The 16,642-nt window shown below is 37.7% G+C and overlaps 1 protein-coding gene across 4 annotated transcripts in view; it reads left to right on the top strand.

Annotated features, from left to right (window-relative positions):
* BICD1 (BICD cargo adaptor 1) overlaps positions 1-16,642 on the top strand; it is a 212,138-nt gene that overhangs the window by 189,162 nt on the left and 6,334 nt on the right. For 2 of the 4 annotated variants that reach the window (XM_078075862.1, XM_078075864.1), the window contains one exon: positions 11,801-11,876. The exons of 1 other annotated variant lie outside the window; for it this stretch is intronic. In XM_078075862.1, the coding sequence (XP_077931988.1) occupies positions 11,801-11,876 (76 nt within the window). Of the gene's footprint in view, positions 1-11,790; positions 11,877-16,642 lie in introns of all 4 variants that reach the window. One more of the 4 variants, XM_078075863.1, reaches the window with a different exon arrangement.

Raw genomic sequence — 16,642 nt, forward strand, 5'->3', positions numbered from 1 at the left:
TTCCCCAGTGTATTGTGCCTGAAATTATGAGAGGAAAAAGGAAAAGCACAACTCAAAACATCTGCTTTATTCCTTTCTATTGTTTACTTTTAAAAGAAGTAAAGTCATAAAGATGTCCTATAACTCTTAATTTTATTGTCCTTTAATTGTCGCCTCTCAGCCAAAAACAAACAGTCATTGATATGTTCTCCATATCACAAATCTTAAGTTTTTAGGAACTGTACATGTAAAAGCCAAGTTTATTTCAGTTTTGCTCATTATTGGACTCTGGGGATTTTCTTTTTCTTTTTTTGGTGTATAGGTTATGTCACTTCCGTGTGTCCAGACCATAAATCAGATCTCCTTCTGAAGGACTGCTTTTCAAGCTGGCCTCTCATGTAACTGAATTAGTGCATGAAGGTTCTCAAGAGATGGACTAGATTAGACTGTTACACTTAAAATAGTTGAAAGAAACAACTCTAATGTCATATATTTGCATTGATAGGTTTATATGAAAATATGTATGTTCATTTTGCAGGACACTGATTTAGAGCAGGACTGTTACTTTAGCTAAACCTACTTTTAGTGGATATAAAATTGTTGCTTTTTTTTTTTTTTTAGTTGAAGGGGAAAAACTTTCCTCATGTTAAGGACTTTTTTTGCTGCCTGATGCTGTTCACCTAGTCCATTTTTTGCTCTAACCTGAGCCTTGCCTCCCAATTCTTCATTGCACATAAGAGTATGTCTTACTACAAATAGAATCAGTCTATGATCCGTTTGGATCATAAGATCTGAAATTCGAAGTTTAGAGTAGGAGGGGGTGCTCTGGCACAGACATCCCAATGAGGATGCTGCTAAGTGCACCTTGTATACCTATTTCTGGCCATCCAGGTGGTCCTGGCTCTACCTCTATTCATATGTCCTTAAAAAAACAAGGATAGGATAGTCACTTACTCTAAGTAGGTATTTATGGAATAAGCCATTATGTAATGACAATAGAATCAGTTAAACATAAATTTTTTTCTCTTTTTATGCACTACTTGACATCAAAAGCAAAAAGAGGTAAGTTGGCTATAAACCTGTAGGTGAACCTTGTTTTCTTTAATAGAATTATTCCTGAGTAGCTTTGCTTCAAGTAAGTTTCTATAAATCACATACTTTTACATTAGGAAGCTTATCTTTGTAAATTCTTATTCTTTTCTTTGAAAAATGAATAAGCACCTTCTGTAAACTTGGATTTTAAAAATATTTAGTATTTAAATATGTTGCTTTTCCTTTAACCGAGTTATACTTACGGTTTAATTTGCTTGTGAGGACGTAGTGTATTTTGTAACACTTGATTTAGTTTGGGGGTCTCTGAAATGTTCTCCCCCCCCAAATATGGATTACATAAGTATTTCTTCTTTTCTAAGAAAAGTAAAAAAAAAAAGCCAAGAAACCACTGGCATTGGTGAAAATCTGTAATTTTCAGATCCATCACTTTACAGAAGAGGAAACCCTGAACCCTGAACCTCTCAGAATATTTTCTAGTGTTGGTTTTTTTTTTTCAATGATGAATGCAATAAGAAAATCAAACACATTGCACTGAGTGGTGTCTCCTATATTTTTCTTTGGGGGATATGTTTTTTACAATGGATCTTTTTAGTGGGTTTTTGGTTGTAGTTTGTTTAACTTAATTTCTCTTTTGTGTCTTTCTGATGATGAAATTAATTCTGACACTTCAAAGGTATAGCTGGTCTTCATCTGCTACGTGCTATTTTTGACTTTGCTGAATGAGAACAGACCATCATACCACCTTGAGTTAACGCTGTGCCAGCTGACACTGTTCTTGGGAAGGTCATTTCTGAACAAAAGGCTGTTTTTGAAAAGGTGTTTAACTGGTGTAAGAATCTGGCAGCAAAATGTACTTTTACCTCTTGGTGCCACTGGATTTTATCCCCCAACCCCAAATTTATCTTCTGTCTTCCTACCGTAGACAGTTGATTCCACACATGCTCATGGTTTCATTGTACCTTGTTCAGGAGCAGAAAGTTGACTTCACTGCAGGGCATTTGTATATTTCTCTTTTGCAAGGTTTGAAATAAAAAGTAGATTGTGAATATTGCTTTGTTTTATCAGCTAGTCATCCATCTGTTATCCATCAGGACAGCAAATGGAAAGCTGGGTAAAAGTTTTTGTCTAATCTATAATGACTGAAAGGTCTAAAAATGCTCCCTCTTCTTCTTCGCAAGTCATACTCTGATTCTACATCGTTGAAGACCATTTTAATGCTTGTCACCAAAATGTGATAAACTATATGCAGTTGTCATTTGTATGAAGGCAGAGCCAGATGTTTTTTAAGATTTGTTATCAGGTCATATTTTTGCATTGTCTACATTGAATTGTTTTCTATGTATTTCAACAATTCTGTCTTTACTGTTCTTTGGAAAATTTTAATGAATAATGATTGTTTCTGACTATCAAGGGTATAAACCTGTAATGGAATTTGCTGTGTTAAACACTGATGGAAAGATAAGGCGGAAGTATCTGGTGACATGAATTAGTAGATTACACTCCTGAGTAGTCGGAAATAAGGCCATTGTCTTATCTGTGGTTACTTTCAGAGAAACTAATGTATTAACAGGATATGTCATATGTTTGGCAAAAAGGAATGAGATAGCCAACTCTATGTGTTTGATTATAAAATGCTAAAAGTTGTTCACAGCTCTCCATTTTTATTAGTGTCAATGTACCATTAAGTTCATCATTAGATTTTTTTAAAAATATTTCAACTTTTCCTGATTACTGTTTATATTTATGTCGATGCTTCTATCTCATGCTCTCCTTATTATTTTTCTTTATAAAATGTTCCTACTTTAAATATTTCTTATTTTTTTCCTAAATTCTCTACTCTGTATGTATGTTTTTTTTTTTTTTTTCAGTTTATGTGTATAGGCATCCATAGGAGTACTTAAGTGTTCAAGATGTTACTATTAGGAGAATGTATTTTGATGCTTCTTACCATTAACTTTTCTGTTAATTCACTAACACACTATTAATCATTTTGTAGATTTAGTGAGGAATAATTCAGTACTGGTGTTATTTGGCACACTTTAAATAATGGCAATTAAAATTATTTTTAAGATTTATACATCAAAGTCTTACAATTATAGAGAAGAATAATTAATCACTGAATGTTACTAAATTAACTTCAAAACCTTTATCAGATAGTATTTCCTCTTTCTTATTTCTTCTATTAGAAAGATATTATGTTAGCAATGCCTAATTGTAAATTCTCCCTTCTTCAAATGAATCCATCAGACAATACATTAATAAAGTACTAATAAACAAATCCAAGGATGCTTTAGGGAAGGTGAAATAAGTATATTAGCAAGTATTTTTCACCACATGCATCCCCAAGCAAACTCTTGTGGGAAAACAAAGAATTATAAGGCAGGGTCCTCCCTACTCTGAACCACATAGAGTGATGGAGGAGATTAGATATACCGCAAGGACAGCAGTGGTCAAAGCTGTATGCAGAAATGTTGAAGGAGATGCAATAAGTGCTAAAGGAGTTTAGGGAAAGCAGACACTTCCTCCTGGGTGGTTGGGAATAAAGATGAAACCTTTTAGTTCTGAATAGTCCAAGAGAAGAGCATTTCAGATGAATGTAATGATAGGGGCAAAAAATATATATCATTGTCAAAATGATTTCATCATATGGTCTATCTTGGCTTTTTAAATTTCATTGTTGTCAATGGCATTTACTTTGTTTCTTGAAGCTGAAAACCTCAAGGTCACCTTGACTCCTCCCCTTAGTCCCTCATGTGTAATCAATCACCAGTTCCTGTCAACAGACCCTGGGCTACATGCTTTCACAGGCATTCTCTCACCTGGTCTGCAAAGTGCTATTTAATGTCCTCACTTAACGGAAAAACTGAGGCTCAGAACTTTTAAGTCACTTTTTTGGTGTCCCTCAGCTCCTGTTTGGTGGAGCCAGGGATCTAAACACCAAAGTCTCTCTGATGGACTCTAAATTTCATGCTGATATGAAGGAAAGTTGAGGAGCACAGGGGAGAGAGAATGGGAGTGAAGAGGAAGATGAGGAGACCACAGAGAATTGCTACATCCTTGGCAGATGGAAGAAAATTATTGTGAGATACCTATTATCCATTCCCAAGGATTGATGTGTAAGGCCCTCACTTAAGAGCTGGGTGTATGCATAAGTATGTCAGTAGCTAATTATGGGGAGCACCTTTGTGCTATTATTTGCAAATATCCAGAACTCCTGAGTTTGGGAGGCTTTTCTTTAATAATTTGCATTTTTTTTTGTCTCCAGTGCACAGAAATGTGTATTTTTTTTTAAGATTTTTTTTTTTTTTTTGAGAGAGAGAGCACAAGTGGGGAGGAGAGAAAGAAGCAGACTCCCCACTGAGCAGGGAGCCCGATGCAGGGCTTAATCCCAGCACCCTTTGATTATGACCTGAGCCGAAGGCAGATGCTTAACCGACTGAGCCACCCAGGCGCCCCTAGAAATGTGTATTTTCTATCAATGACTCAAATCTCATATTCTATCATCAGTTTAGTTTTCCCCAGTAAAATGTATTTAGTTGTCCCAACCCTTAGAATGCTTAAAGTTTAGAAAAATAAGGAGAACTTTGGCTGTTCTTAGATTACTTAGACTAGAGAGGTACTGTTAGCAGAGTAAGAGGTAAGAGACGGGGTGACAATTGCTTCCACTTTGGAGCAAGTACAAAGGCTCCATATTAGTTTGTGAGGGCTGCCATAGCAAAAGACCGCAGACTGAGGGGCTTCAACCATCCACATTTGCTTATTCATAGTTCTAGAAGCTGGAAGTCCAAGATCAAGTTTGGGCAGGTTTGGTTTCTCCTGAGGCCTCTCCCCCTGATGTGTAGATGGCTACCTTCTCCCTGAGTCCCCACATGGCCTGTGTAAAGCCATCCCTGGTGTTTCTGTGTTCTAACTCTTCTAATCCCGTCTGCTCATAAGGCTATCTATCAATCAGGCTGGATTAGGGCCCACCCTAACACAGCGGCATTTTCACTTAATTACCTCTTTAAATATCCTATCTTCAAATGTAGTTACATTCTGAGGTAGTGGTAGAGTTTCCAACATATGAATTTGGGGTGACAAAATTTAGTCCATTATAGGCTCCATGGGACATTCCACTGGTCTCGTGTTCTCATTTGCCACTCTCTCCACGGGCCCTAAGAAAATCACTTAACCCTTCTGATCCTCAGTGTTCTGACCTCTAAAATGAGGATTATGACAACCAAACTCAGTTGAGTTTTGTGAGCACAAAAAAGCTTTTGTTCACTATAAAAATCATAAAGAAGATAACCCTGCACAAATTCCTTAACCTCCCTAGGCCTCAGTTTCTCATTTCTAAAATAAAAATAAAACCTATCTCTTTAAGTTTTTTTTTAAGGATTAAAGAGCTGTGGCATATAAAGTGTTTAGTCTAATGTCTGCAGAGATACAGCACTTAATAAATATTACATGTTACTATTATTTCTTATCCTTTCCTCTTCTGCCAGCTCTTCCTTTTCTGTGATTGCTGAAATCCCAATTAGCAAATAGTTTGGAAGATATGACCAGGTGTGCAGAAAGAAGAAAGAGGGATATCCTTTCATCTCCCTTAAGGACACAAAAGAGGATGTCTTCTATGCTTTGATCATTAACTAGGGAGTTATTGTAGGACAATCCATAACCATTTCTGTCGACCTTCTGTTTAATAACTTTCATCATTAAACATTCTTGCTTTTCTGCTGCTAATCATCTGTCCTAATTGAAAGGTCCTTAATGAATATCGACGATTTACTCCAATGAGGTAAGATATTTGTTCCAAAGTGATATCTATTTGCAAATAACAGCAATGTCATTATTATATGACAGCAGTTGTTTAAGTGAGTGAATTTAATTACTGAACCTATCTTTCTTTAACAATCTTGGAAATAGTACACCAAGTTAACAGAGATATTAACTGTCTCACCAAGAGCCATGTTTGCTGTTTGTATCATGAGTTAGTTTTCATTTTTTCCACCAATTTTTGAAATATATGGGTTGCCATTTTTAAATGAGAAGGGGAAAAAAGGAAAACACACATGCTTTTCCTCCTCACTTTTCTTGTTGAAGAAAAGATGCAAAAAAATCATGGCCTTATGAAAGATAGAGGAAAAGGTGCCCAGGGAGAAATAGAATATGGAAGTGAGCAGATGAATTCCTACATGGATCAGAGGAGGAAATGTGGAAATAGAGTTTTTATACAGTGGAAAAGAAAGACGTTCTCTAACCTGTCGACCAACAACCTTGAGGTTGATCCTAGGCAAATTTCTGGAAGTGAATGGGTTTCATATGCTCAATATAGAATAGGGATTACTAATAGCCAGCATGAGTTCATCAAGAATGACTTACGCTAGACTTACTTTCATTCTCTATCTCATAAGATCAGGGAAAGTGGTAACATAATATACCTGAATTTTGGCAAACAAGTAACCAGGTATTTTATAATATTTTTTAGACAAACAGAGAAAATTCTAGATGATGATGTAATTGTTTGGGTCCATAACTGGTTGAATGACATCTTCAAAGGGCCCAAATTCATAGATGGATATTTAGCCTGATGCCATTATTAGTTACTAATCTTAGATAAAGATGAAGATATTAAGGTCATGATTATGACGTTTTATGATTTGAGGGAGAAATAAGAGGGAGAGGAAGTTGATATGCTAGATTACAGAATAGGATCTAAAAGATGCACAGGTAGAAAAAGGTGAGACTTACTAGAGATAAATATAAAGTTGAAAGTATGTGAGGGACACCTGGCTGGCTCAATCAGAGGAACGTGAAACTCTTGATCTCAGGATCATGGGTTCAAGCCCCACGTTGGGTGTAGAGATTGCTTAAATAAATAAAAAAATTTTTTTTAAGTATGTGAAATATTGCATTGGGATTCCAGACACCCCAAGTACAGGATGGAGGAAGCATGACTTGATAGCACCATCTGTAGCCAAAGTAAGCTCATATGAAACAGCAGTGGGGCATGGCTGCCAAAAAAAATATTGCCATGCAGGCTTCTGCTCTTTTAACAGAATGGGGATATCTCACGAGAGGCAAGATTGCCACTCCACTCCACCAATCACATCTTATCCCACATGATTTCCTTTCAGAACACCTCATTTTTAGAAGATTGTTGCACACACTGGAACATGGTCAAAGAGCAAGGAGGAGAGCGAGCGAAGTTGAAAATGTGTCCTGTGAAGAAGAACTTGCATTATTTGGCCTGAGGAAAACTCAGGGGACAGAGAGAGTTTTCACAGAAAGTGTGTAGCACCTGGGGAGTTTGTGGTCATGAGGGAAGGTAGGGATGCTCATGAAACGGTCGGGAGGCGTTAGTTCTGAGGTCTGGAAAACCAGGGGTTGGGGTGCTGGCCATTCTGTAGGAGACTGTTTGCCACAGAGCTGCTGCGCTACTTCCCACAGAGCATCTGGGGACCAAGGAAGCCGTTCATGCAGCCGCACAACTGCCGGGTGTGGTCTCCACAGAGGAGCTTTCACCCACAGGGTCCTCACCCACCTCTCAGCACTGGCAGCTGAGCCCAGCGTGGAACCCAAGCACAGAGGGGTTCCCTGCCTCCTTCCACCTGAGGCTCTCCCTCCCTCCCCAAACAGCCACCAGTGGGCTCATGGGACTTTCTAAGGCATTGGCTTTTAGAAAATTGGTAAATTTTCTAAATTGCTGTAGGAAGTTTAAAAGTAGTAGAAGCCTGAGGAGAAAACCCTATGACCAGACTTTCTCTCCCTATTCATTAATTTATAGAAATGGAATAATATCCCATTCTTGTACCCTTTATCTTGCTTTGTGGTTTTGAGGTAATTGGGTGCCTTCAAATTACTCTCCCAACTGTGTGGTGAAGTTCTTATTTATGTTTCTTTGACTCTATGACCCTGATATTTTCTAGAGGTAGCTGGTGTCAATTTGAGAGCCAGCCAGAGTAGTGAGTAGAAAATAGGCCTCAGCAACAGAGAAGTCTGACTTTAAATCCTTGCTCTGCCACTTCCTAGCAGTGTGACTGTGGGTGAGTTAATATATTTGGTGACCGTGTATTAATTTAATCAGCGAATATTTGTGGAGCACCTCCTATGATGCCAACTTTATATTTGTTTCTGGCACCATGAAAAATGTTAAAGGAAAAAAATAGCCTCAGGGTGTATGAGATTTTGATAGAGTCCCATATATCAGAAATATTTATTTCCTTGTGGTAGGAATAGTGAAAATAATACCTCTGGAGTGTTGCTAAGACTTAAAACAGGACTAATATAAAGTTCCTAAGAGAAATTACATCATGTTGATTCAGCAAATAATTTCCTTCCTTCTTTCTCCTTCCTTTTTTTACCTTCCTTTCTAGTTGGCTTTTGTTTATGGAGGAATGCCATACATGGGTACTCTTCATGTGTATGTTAGTACAGACCTATAGATGCTTTAAGCTGTCATATCCCTTATTCATGTGCCCTGGAGACACTAGCAATCTCTTGAGTATGCTCTGACATTTCTCAGGCCTGTAACCTTATGAATGTACAGTGTTATCTAATGCAGTTCTGAGCATTTCAAAAAACTTTATGATGAAATATTTTATTACTATTGGTAGAGACCATAAGCCATGTAGAGTTGCAAAGAAGTTCTTTGGCTAACTTGTGTTTTTAGGCATTAGCCTAGATGTTACAACCTCCAGGAAGCATTCCCTGACCACTTAGATTAGGTTAAGTGTTTCTGCTCTGAGGTCCCTACATTTCCCTATCATGGAAAGCAGTGCAGTGATATGTCTGTAAATTCAATCCAGCCTTTGGATCATACAATTCTGGATTCAAATCCAGATCCATCTCTTAGCAGTCTTTGGCTAGTTACTTAACCTAAGTCCCCCTTTATCTCATCCATCAACTGCGACTCATAGAACAGGGTTCTAGGAGAGCATGCAGGTTAAGTGCCTACACAGTGCCTGGCACATGGGGAGCAATAAACAAGTGCTAGGTGCCGTCATCATCGTCACCATCATCATCATCATCATCATGACATTTTATTATAATTGCTGGTTGAATATTATTGTCTTACCCAATTGGCCAGGGACCATATCTTCTCTGTTTTCCCTTAGTCCCCAATGCCTAACAGTTTTGAACACATACGAAGAGCTTAGTAACTTGATTGTTGAATGGTTGTGTTTTGGTGGCCCAGATGACAACAGTGGTTGCTGGGGTTCTTTAATGAGTCGTGCTTGGGTCACATAATTGTCATCTTTTATGTCCTCAAATGTAATGACACGAGGCCTAGCTCCTTCAAAAGTGAGTCCACCCCAGCATAGATCCTGGAAAGAGCAGGGAAGATTATGTAGAGCCCACAGCATCTAGGGGGGAGCTGGGAAGGATTTTCCCAATCTCCCAATTCACTCCTTTCATTTTACAAAGTATATGCTAATACATATCCACTGCTCAGTTGGGTTAGATTTGTATGTAACTGGAGGGCTATTAACCTGAGAAGAGAGATTTAGACGACAGCTGAGTCAGAGCAATACAGCTATTTTTCAAATTTTATTTTTTTCATCTGTCACCATCTTATCTGTAGAATTTGCTTTTTATCCTTTAAGGATAACACTTAGCTAGGTACTTATAAATAACAAGTACAAAATAATAATAATAATTAGCCCAGAGGTGATGTTACTTCTAAAGGAGAAAAATTTGATATTCACTACAAATATCAGGAATATCCACCACTTATTAAACAGTTCATTAAGGGAGTACACTGTGGTCCTGCTCACCTGCTTTCTAAATTTCATCACAGAGCATGTTTTGAATGAATAATAATCTATAACTGCATTAGCAAAAAAACATTTCTAATGTAAGTGAGATATGGAAAAAAATTTAAACCATGTAAGTACTCGAATTACTCTAATTCTAAGGCTTGTCATTCCATAGAGGCCAAAATTTTGCTATAGGAGCGCTTCATTTATACCTCCCTGGAAATGGAAGCCCTGAGGCCAAATTCCAGAGTGGTTTTCCAAGTGCTCATTTTCATTTACATCCATTGTATTTACCCAAATACACCATAGGAGGGCAGCAGTCTCCTGGTTAACTTAAAACTTCATGTCTGCTGACCATCTCAAAATCATTATCTGAATGAGTCCAAGACATCCCCAAATTATCGCTGAGATAGGAAAGCTGTTGGAAAAGATAAAAGGATCATAAAGGAATTCATTAAGACTCTGAGTTTCTACAAAAGGGAATCATTGAGCTAATCAAGCTGCAAAATGAGAAGACAAAGAGTTAAAGGAAAAAAAATAAAGAATTCCCCAAAGTGGAGAAAATGGAAATACTTGTTACATTTGAAGGACTTTTACTGAGTGTGATAATCTGAACACCAGCTACGAATGAGAAGCAGATCTCGTTCCTATTAATAAGTAATAATTAATAAGCTACTCTGCAACAAAAACCACCTATGAAAGGCTCCCTTCAGTAAGGATGTTCTCTTGCATGAACGCAAATCAAGCCTGTCTACTTTACATCACAGACAGCTTTAGTGTGTTTTCAATGTTGTAAGCAAAAGCATCAGCAGTTTTCATGAATTTTGGTATTCTGGAATTATATAGTCAGGTTTTGCTGTGATGAAAATATACTGGCTTTAGAACAAGTGATACTTAGATACAGGCCTGTGAATGTAAATTTCAGTAGAGCTTCAATAATTCAAGCCTATAAATCCAGGTTTTATGATAATTTGGCTTTAGTATTATCTATATAACAAATACGGAAAGAAATTTGCTAAGCAAATACTTGGTCTAAGCACTTAGCGAGAGGACATGCTGCAGTTACTTGAGAATAATTGAATTTTCAAGTCTGACTCTAATTTTAACTTTTTTGCAGAAGCTTTTTACGGAAATATAACGTATGCATTTCTAACCAGCTTCTCAGTTGACTCTAGTATAGTCAGCCTAGTACCAATAAACAGACTGTTCTTTGATTAGTTTAGAACACTCAGCACATGGTCTTTCTTGCAGTAGGTGGTTAACATAACTGATCAGCTAAAACATGGAGTTTTATTAGGTAGCATTTTGTGAACCTAGTATGAGTTACATTATGTGACTTTAAAATGGCAAAAATATAACAAAAATAGATTTCCCATTCAGCTTAGCTTTCTCCATCAGTCCAAGTTACTAACAATTTACTATATAATAAGCATTCTAATATTTCTGCTAATAAATCTTGCTTTTGATTAATAAAATTTTCAGAAAACTGTGAAGATGATTTCTTTCTCTGATATCTCGTTAATCATGGAAAATATTGTATTTCATGCTTGCTTTATTCAATGTACCTATGGGATTGACAATATGCCCATGTGTCCTGACAATAAAGGCAGTTATCTGAATATATTCCATTTGGAAAAGCAGATCTAAGTAGCATATTCCATTTTGGAAAAGCAGATCTAAGTGCTAAGCAAGTAACTGCCATCATGTTCAAGTTCAGAGCTTGAAGAACTTTCATTATATTAATAGACCTTTTATTTTTAGATGTATCCAGATACCAAATGTGAATGGCCACATATATTCTAATGTACTTGAGAAACCCCACTACCAATTTTGTATCACTGATTTTTAAATACTGTATTTAATTAAGAAAAACGTCTTTTCTATTGGCATCATTCAGGGGGAAATAAAATGTCAGATGTTTCTATATGAATGCACATTCCTCACTAAATCTCTCAGGCAACTGCTTTAGTTACTAACACGATGCTCTGTCATCTCTTTGTATATATGTCTAATTTATCAGTTTCTTGTAGATTGTCAGCAGCCTGCTGCCTCCGTACCGCCACAGTGCTCACAACTAGCCGGGAGGCAAGACTGCCCAACTGTCAGGTAAATTCAGACGTCCTTTCTCTTCTCACCCAGCTGCATGTCAGATCCATGGATCCCAAGCTCTCCTTTCCAACACCATGACTTCCTATCCATAATTATATTTGCTACATTTTATCTTAAATATGGGCTATGCTAACATGCACTGGATACCTGAAGTCTACACATGCTCCGTGGAAATGCAAGAGAGCTAGAGTTTATTTTACTGGCCGCTAGTGGGTAGACTAGGGGCTGCCTTCATCTCCCTTGTGTGAATAAATGCTAGGATTAGTGCAGTGATTCATTACCTTCCAAAATATAAAACCTAGAATTGTTAGGATGTTTGCCCTACTTTTTCTTTTGCTTGTCTTTTGTCCTTAGAATATAGTTCTCAGACAAATAAGCAGTAAGAATAGAATGCATATCTCATGAATGTGTTTCTCTTTTGTCTCCACTCACTATCCTCATTAAAACTGAATTTTAAGGCTGGAGAAAAATTTATAATTGACATTTTAAAAGAATATTTGCAGTGATAGTGCCCTTTATGTGAGATTAACTGAAGAATCTTAAAGGCAGCTTTATGTACTCCCCATACACTAAACTGGAGACTTGTTGACAATTTCTATTCCAATGAAAGCTTTACAAACCCGTCATGAATTTACCTCCATGTGGGTGAACTCGCACTCAGCATCAGAGCACTGCCCTCCCCCTCCCCCCCCCCCCAGGACTTTCCATCTTTGTGTAATACTTCATCTCCAGTTATTTGGCCTCTGATGGTATGAAGTTTTTATAGTCTGTAGCTTTTATAGTCTACTTATTGTTCTTTCTGTATTTTAATGAATGTGTTACTTTTCTACCAGGGCAAGGCTGTTTTTGAGTAGGGGCCGGCCTAGATATATTTCCACATACGTCAGGAATAGATGTCAGGAGCAGGCTGCATGTGGTCATGGTTATAGCCAGGAGCCCCCATGTGACCTGGTCTCAGAGGGGATTATGCAGCCAGTTGCAGGAGGGAGACAAGGAGCTAGCAGGAGAAGGTACATGATTAAAGAAGTCCCAAACCAGCATCTCCCTACTGATGTCTAGTCTGCCGACAGGATTCCAGCCACAGAGTTTTTACTTCAGGAACGTTCTTTGCTAACATACGAATGCCATCTTATTACAGCCGCCAGCTGTAGAGTCATTTTAATTATGTAAATAACTGAATATGATGATAAATGTTCAGACCCATCCTAGTGAGACCCAGTGTGTGCAGTGGTGAAGAACATGGGGGTCCTAACCCACAGTCCGTTCTCCATCAAGCACCCCACTCCCCCAGGGCCTGGGACAGTGCCAGGCACGCAACCAATGTTCAGCACCTGCTGATTACAGGTATGAGTGAATGAGCTCTGGAGGCAGATGGCTTGGGTTGAAATCCCACCTCTACCCCCTGCTAGTTGTGTAATCGTGGAAAGTTGCTTTTGCTGGCAAAGATTCTCTGTCTGTGTGTGTGTGTGTGTGGTTTTTGTTTGTTTGTTTTTTGGGTTTTTTTGTTTTTACTTGTAAAGTAAGGAAGAGAATAGTTTTGAGGGATTCAGTGTGGCACAGGCCTGATGCATAGGGTGCTCTCGATGTGTTACTATTACTAACCATTCTCAGTACCTAACTGTTCCTCAAGGCAAAGGTCTGTGGCCTCTTTCATAACTTCTCTAATTTGCTTGGGGAAAGAGTGGAGAAGCCTACTTCTTTAAGTGTTTCAATTAGGTAAGGAGTGGAAAGGCTAGTGGGGAAATTTTTTAAGTTTAATTTTATTTCACCTTGTTTTTTTATTTTTAGGAACTGGTTTGACTAAACGGTTACCTGCCCCAGTTCTGTATCTTCTGAACTTACAGAATTTAGGTTGCTTGCTATACCTTCACAGGGATGATTTACTTTAAAGAAAAGCAATTTAATGAATTACAAATGTTTCTAGTTTCTACCCATGTGAATACAGCATAGGCCAGGTTCTGCGGTCCCCACAGAGAAATGATAAAATCCATATAGACCTAAAAAAACTCCTTTTCATAGTCACTGGGATTATGATTGGCTTCCTTCCCACCCACGCCTCTGCCAAATGGATCGAATTTAATGCCCTCACAGTTCTTGTTACTTCTTGGTGGCAGAAAAGTTAATAGCCGACATTTGAGTTCTTACCGTGTACATGACATGTGTTCAGTTCTTTACACTTATTAATCATTACAACTCCCAGAAGGTAGGCACAGTTATCACACCCATTTTTAAACCAGGAAACTGAGGAGGAGGGGGAGGTAACGTAACTTCTCCAGGGTCACCCATCCTGAAAACAATCGAGCCCGTCGAGTCTGGCACACGTTGTCCTAACCACCACGGTACAGCGCTGTACCAGGAGACGCTCCCCGATTTTCATTATGCTGTGAGGAGCGTAGGCAGAGAGAATTTAAATCACTTGTGTTGACCCTGTATCCCAGAATTGAAAAGGAAGGAATGTTTACTTAATGAGAAACATGAGAAATAAAACATGCTCACGATGTTGAGTAACTTTAGATCAGTGTTCTCTATCTTTGTTTCTCACATAAAAATTGTTTTATACTTCCTTCAGCTTACATATGTTCAAATAACTTTTTAGGTGTAGGGTTTTGAATACATGAGCATTTTCCTCATATTTTCCATATATGCTTCTTACAAACTGATTTCGTTGTAAAACTAAATTATTAAAGTTGATCATAGATAATCATAATGTGAAGGGAATGCCCAACATGTGCAGCCTTGGGTGTAATATTTAAATATACGGAGATGTTTGGGATTTAGCACTTCAGTCCCCTTCTATCAGGGAGTTGCTTACTGGGACAACAAAAGAAACTTTCTGAAGAAATATCCATTTTTACATCTTAGTAACAGTTTCCTAAGCCTACTGTTTTCAACGTGATCTACCTACAAAAAGTAGGTTCTTAAATGGTAAAGGTTGAATAACAAGTGGGCTCCTGAAGGCGGTTAGCGATCAGAACTGAATACCGCCTGTACCTGAAATAATTAGAACTTACCAAATATTTACATCTAAGAAATAATTTCTTAACTGGTAAGCCAAGAACATGTTTCTGTCTTAATATATGTAGTGTATGGCATTTTATGCAAATGTAAAATAGAAGTAGTATCATATGAAGTATTTATGAAAATCTGAAATAATGTAAGAAATCTGAAATAATGAACACATTTTTAAATCATCCTGAATATAATGTGATGGTGTTGGGCCAAGTGAGCTATAACTTGTGGCTCAGCTGGTCGAGCAGAAATGCTTGTCTTCTTCCAGAAACGAAAATCGTACTGTATGTTAACTAAGAAAGAAAAAAAGAAAAGAAATGTCTTCCTTGATTGGGAAGAGTATTTGGACTACATGGGGTCTTCCAACACCCTTCTTGTATAATGTGACCACCCCATGCTACTTGCCCTAACTTATGTTGAATAATGTGTTTAGTTGCCTAAAAAAGAAACGTGTTCTAAACCATGCAGATCTAACAGAGACAGAAGCTCTGTGAGGTCTGTGGGAGGGTCTGTCTGCTGCTGTGTTTCCTGGGCCATCTGACTCCGTCTGCAGGGGGGAGAAAGAGCCTTGGCATGCAATGGTTTTTTTAGCCCTTGTGTTTAAGCTCCAGCTCTCCCAGGGTTACCCACCACATTTTAAAAATAGGTAGGAAAGGTCATTTTTATCACTGGTTGCTCTAACTAGTACAGAAGAGCGCTCTCCTCTGAAACTAAATTCATAGCACTTCAAAGAGTTTGGGAACTGAGGATGACCTCAAGCAGATCAGCAGTTTACATAATTATAATTTTGTGTCAAAATTCAAGAGATACACTTGAAGGATAATTTCAGTACCAAAGATAAAAAGGATTTTGAATGCTAATTTTTAATGACTTCAATGATAATATTAGCTTTAAAAATAATAATTAAATAGATAAATAAAAATTATTTATTAAATATTTATGTATTTGAGCCATGGCTTAATTAAATGGGTATGATTTGAGCCATGAATAGTTTTCTCAAATATTATTCCTGGCAGAAATGAATTCTATGGTACTGAATTTCATAATATATGAGGGGGAAAAGCAGAGTTTTAGAAAAATGCAGTCTTTTTTGATTAAATAAAAAAATCCCCGTAGTGTGTGTTCCCCATTAGTCATCTTTGAAAAGGTCCGAACCCAAAAGTGTTTTGTAGTTTTAACTTAGGAAGTTCAATGATTTTACTCCCTTGTCCTTCAAGATTATTCATCAAGACATTAATGAGCCTGGGTATTTATGTGTTCATTTAAACTGGAGGCTCTTAGAAGTGGTTATTTGGAAGTCTGCATGATATGCTCAACAAATAGGAAGTTTTAAAACTATCCTGTCTTATTTATACTGCCAAACTTAAGCAAGTAGTGGGAACCCTTAGAGCAAATTAGGCTTCCATGGGCAAATTACTTATCCTATGGAATCTGAATCTACTAGAGAACTGAACTGTAGGGTCCTCTAAAGCTTCGATTCAGCATTGTCTACTCTCCGGGAGCTTGTTGGAAATGAAGATTCTCAGGTCCCACCCCAGACCTATCAAATCAGAAGCTGCATTTTACCAAGATCCCCCAGGTCATTGGTATGCATACTGGTTTTAAAAGAACCGATTTGAAGAAATCTTGCCACTAACCCAGAGACCTGTGTGCAGAAATTGAACAGAGCGACACTGGGGGAAGGGTTTACTTGTCATTTCCCTAACGTCTTTCTTTCTTTCTTTCTTCTTTCTTACTTACTTTCTTTCTTTTTG

This window comes from Halichoerus grypus, chromosome 6, assembly GCF_964656455.1.
Source record: "Halichoerus grypus chromosome 6, mHalGry1.hap1.1, whole genome shotgun sequence".
In the NCBI taxonomy this organism is placed as follows: Eukaryota; Metazoa; Chordata; class Mammalia; order Carnivora; family Phocidae; genus Halichoerus; species Halichoerus grypus.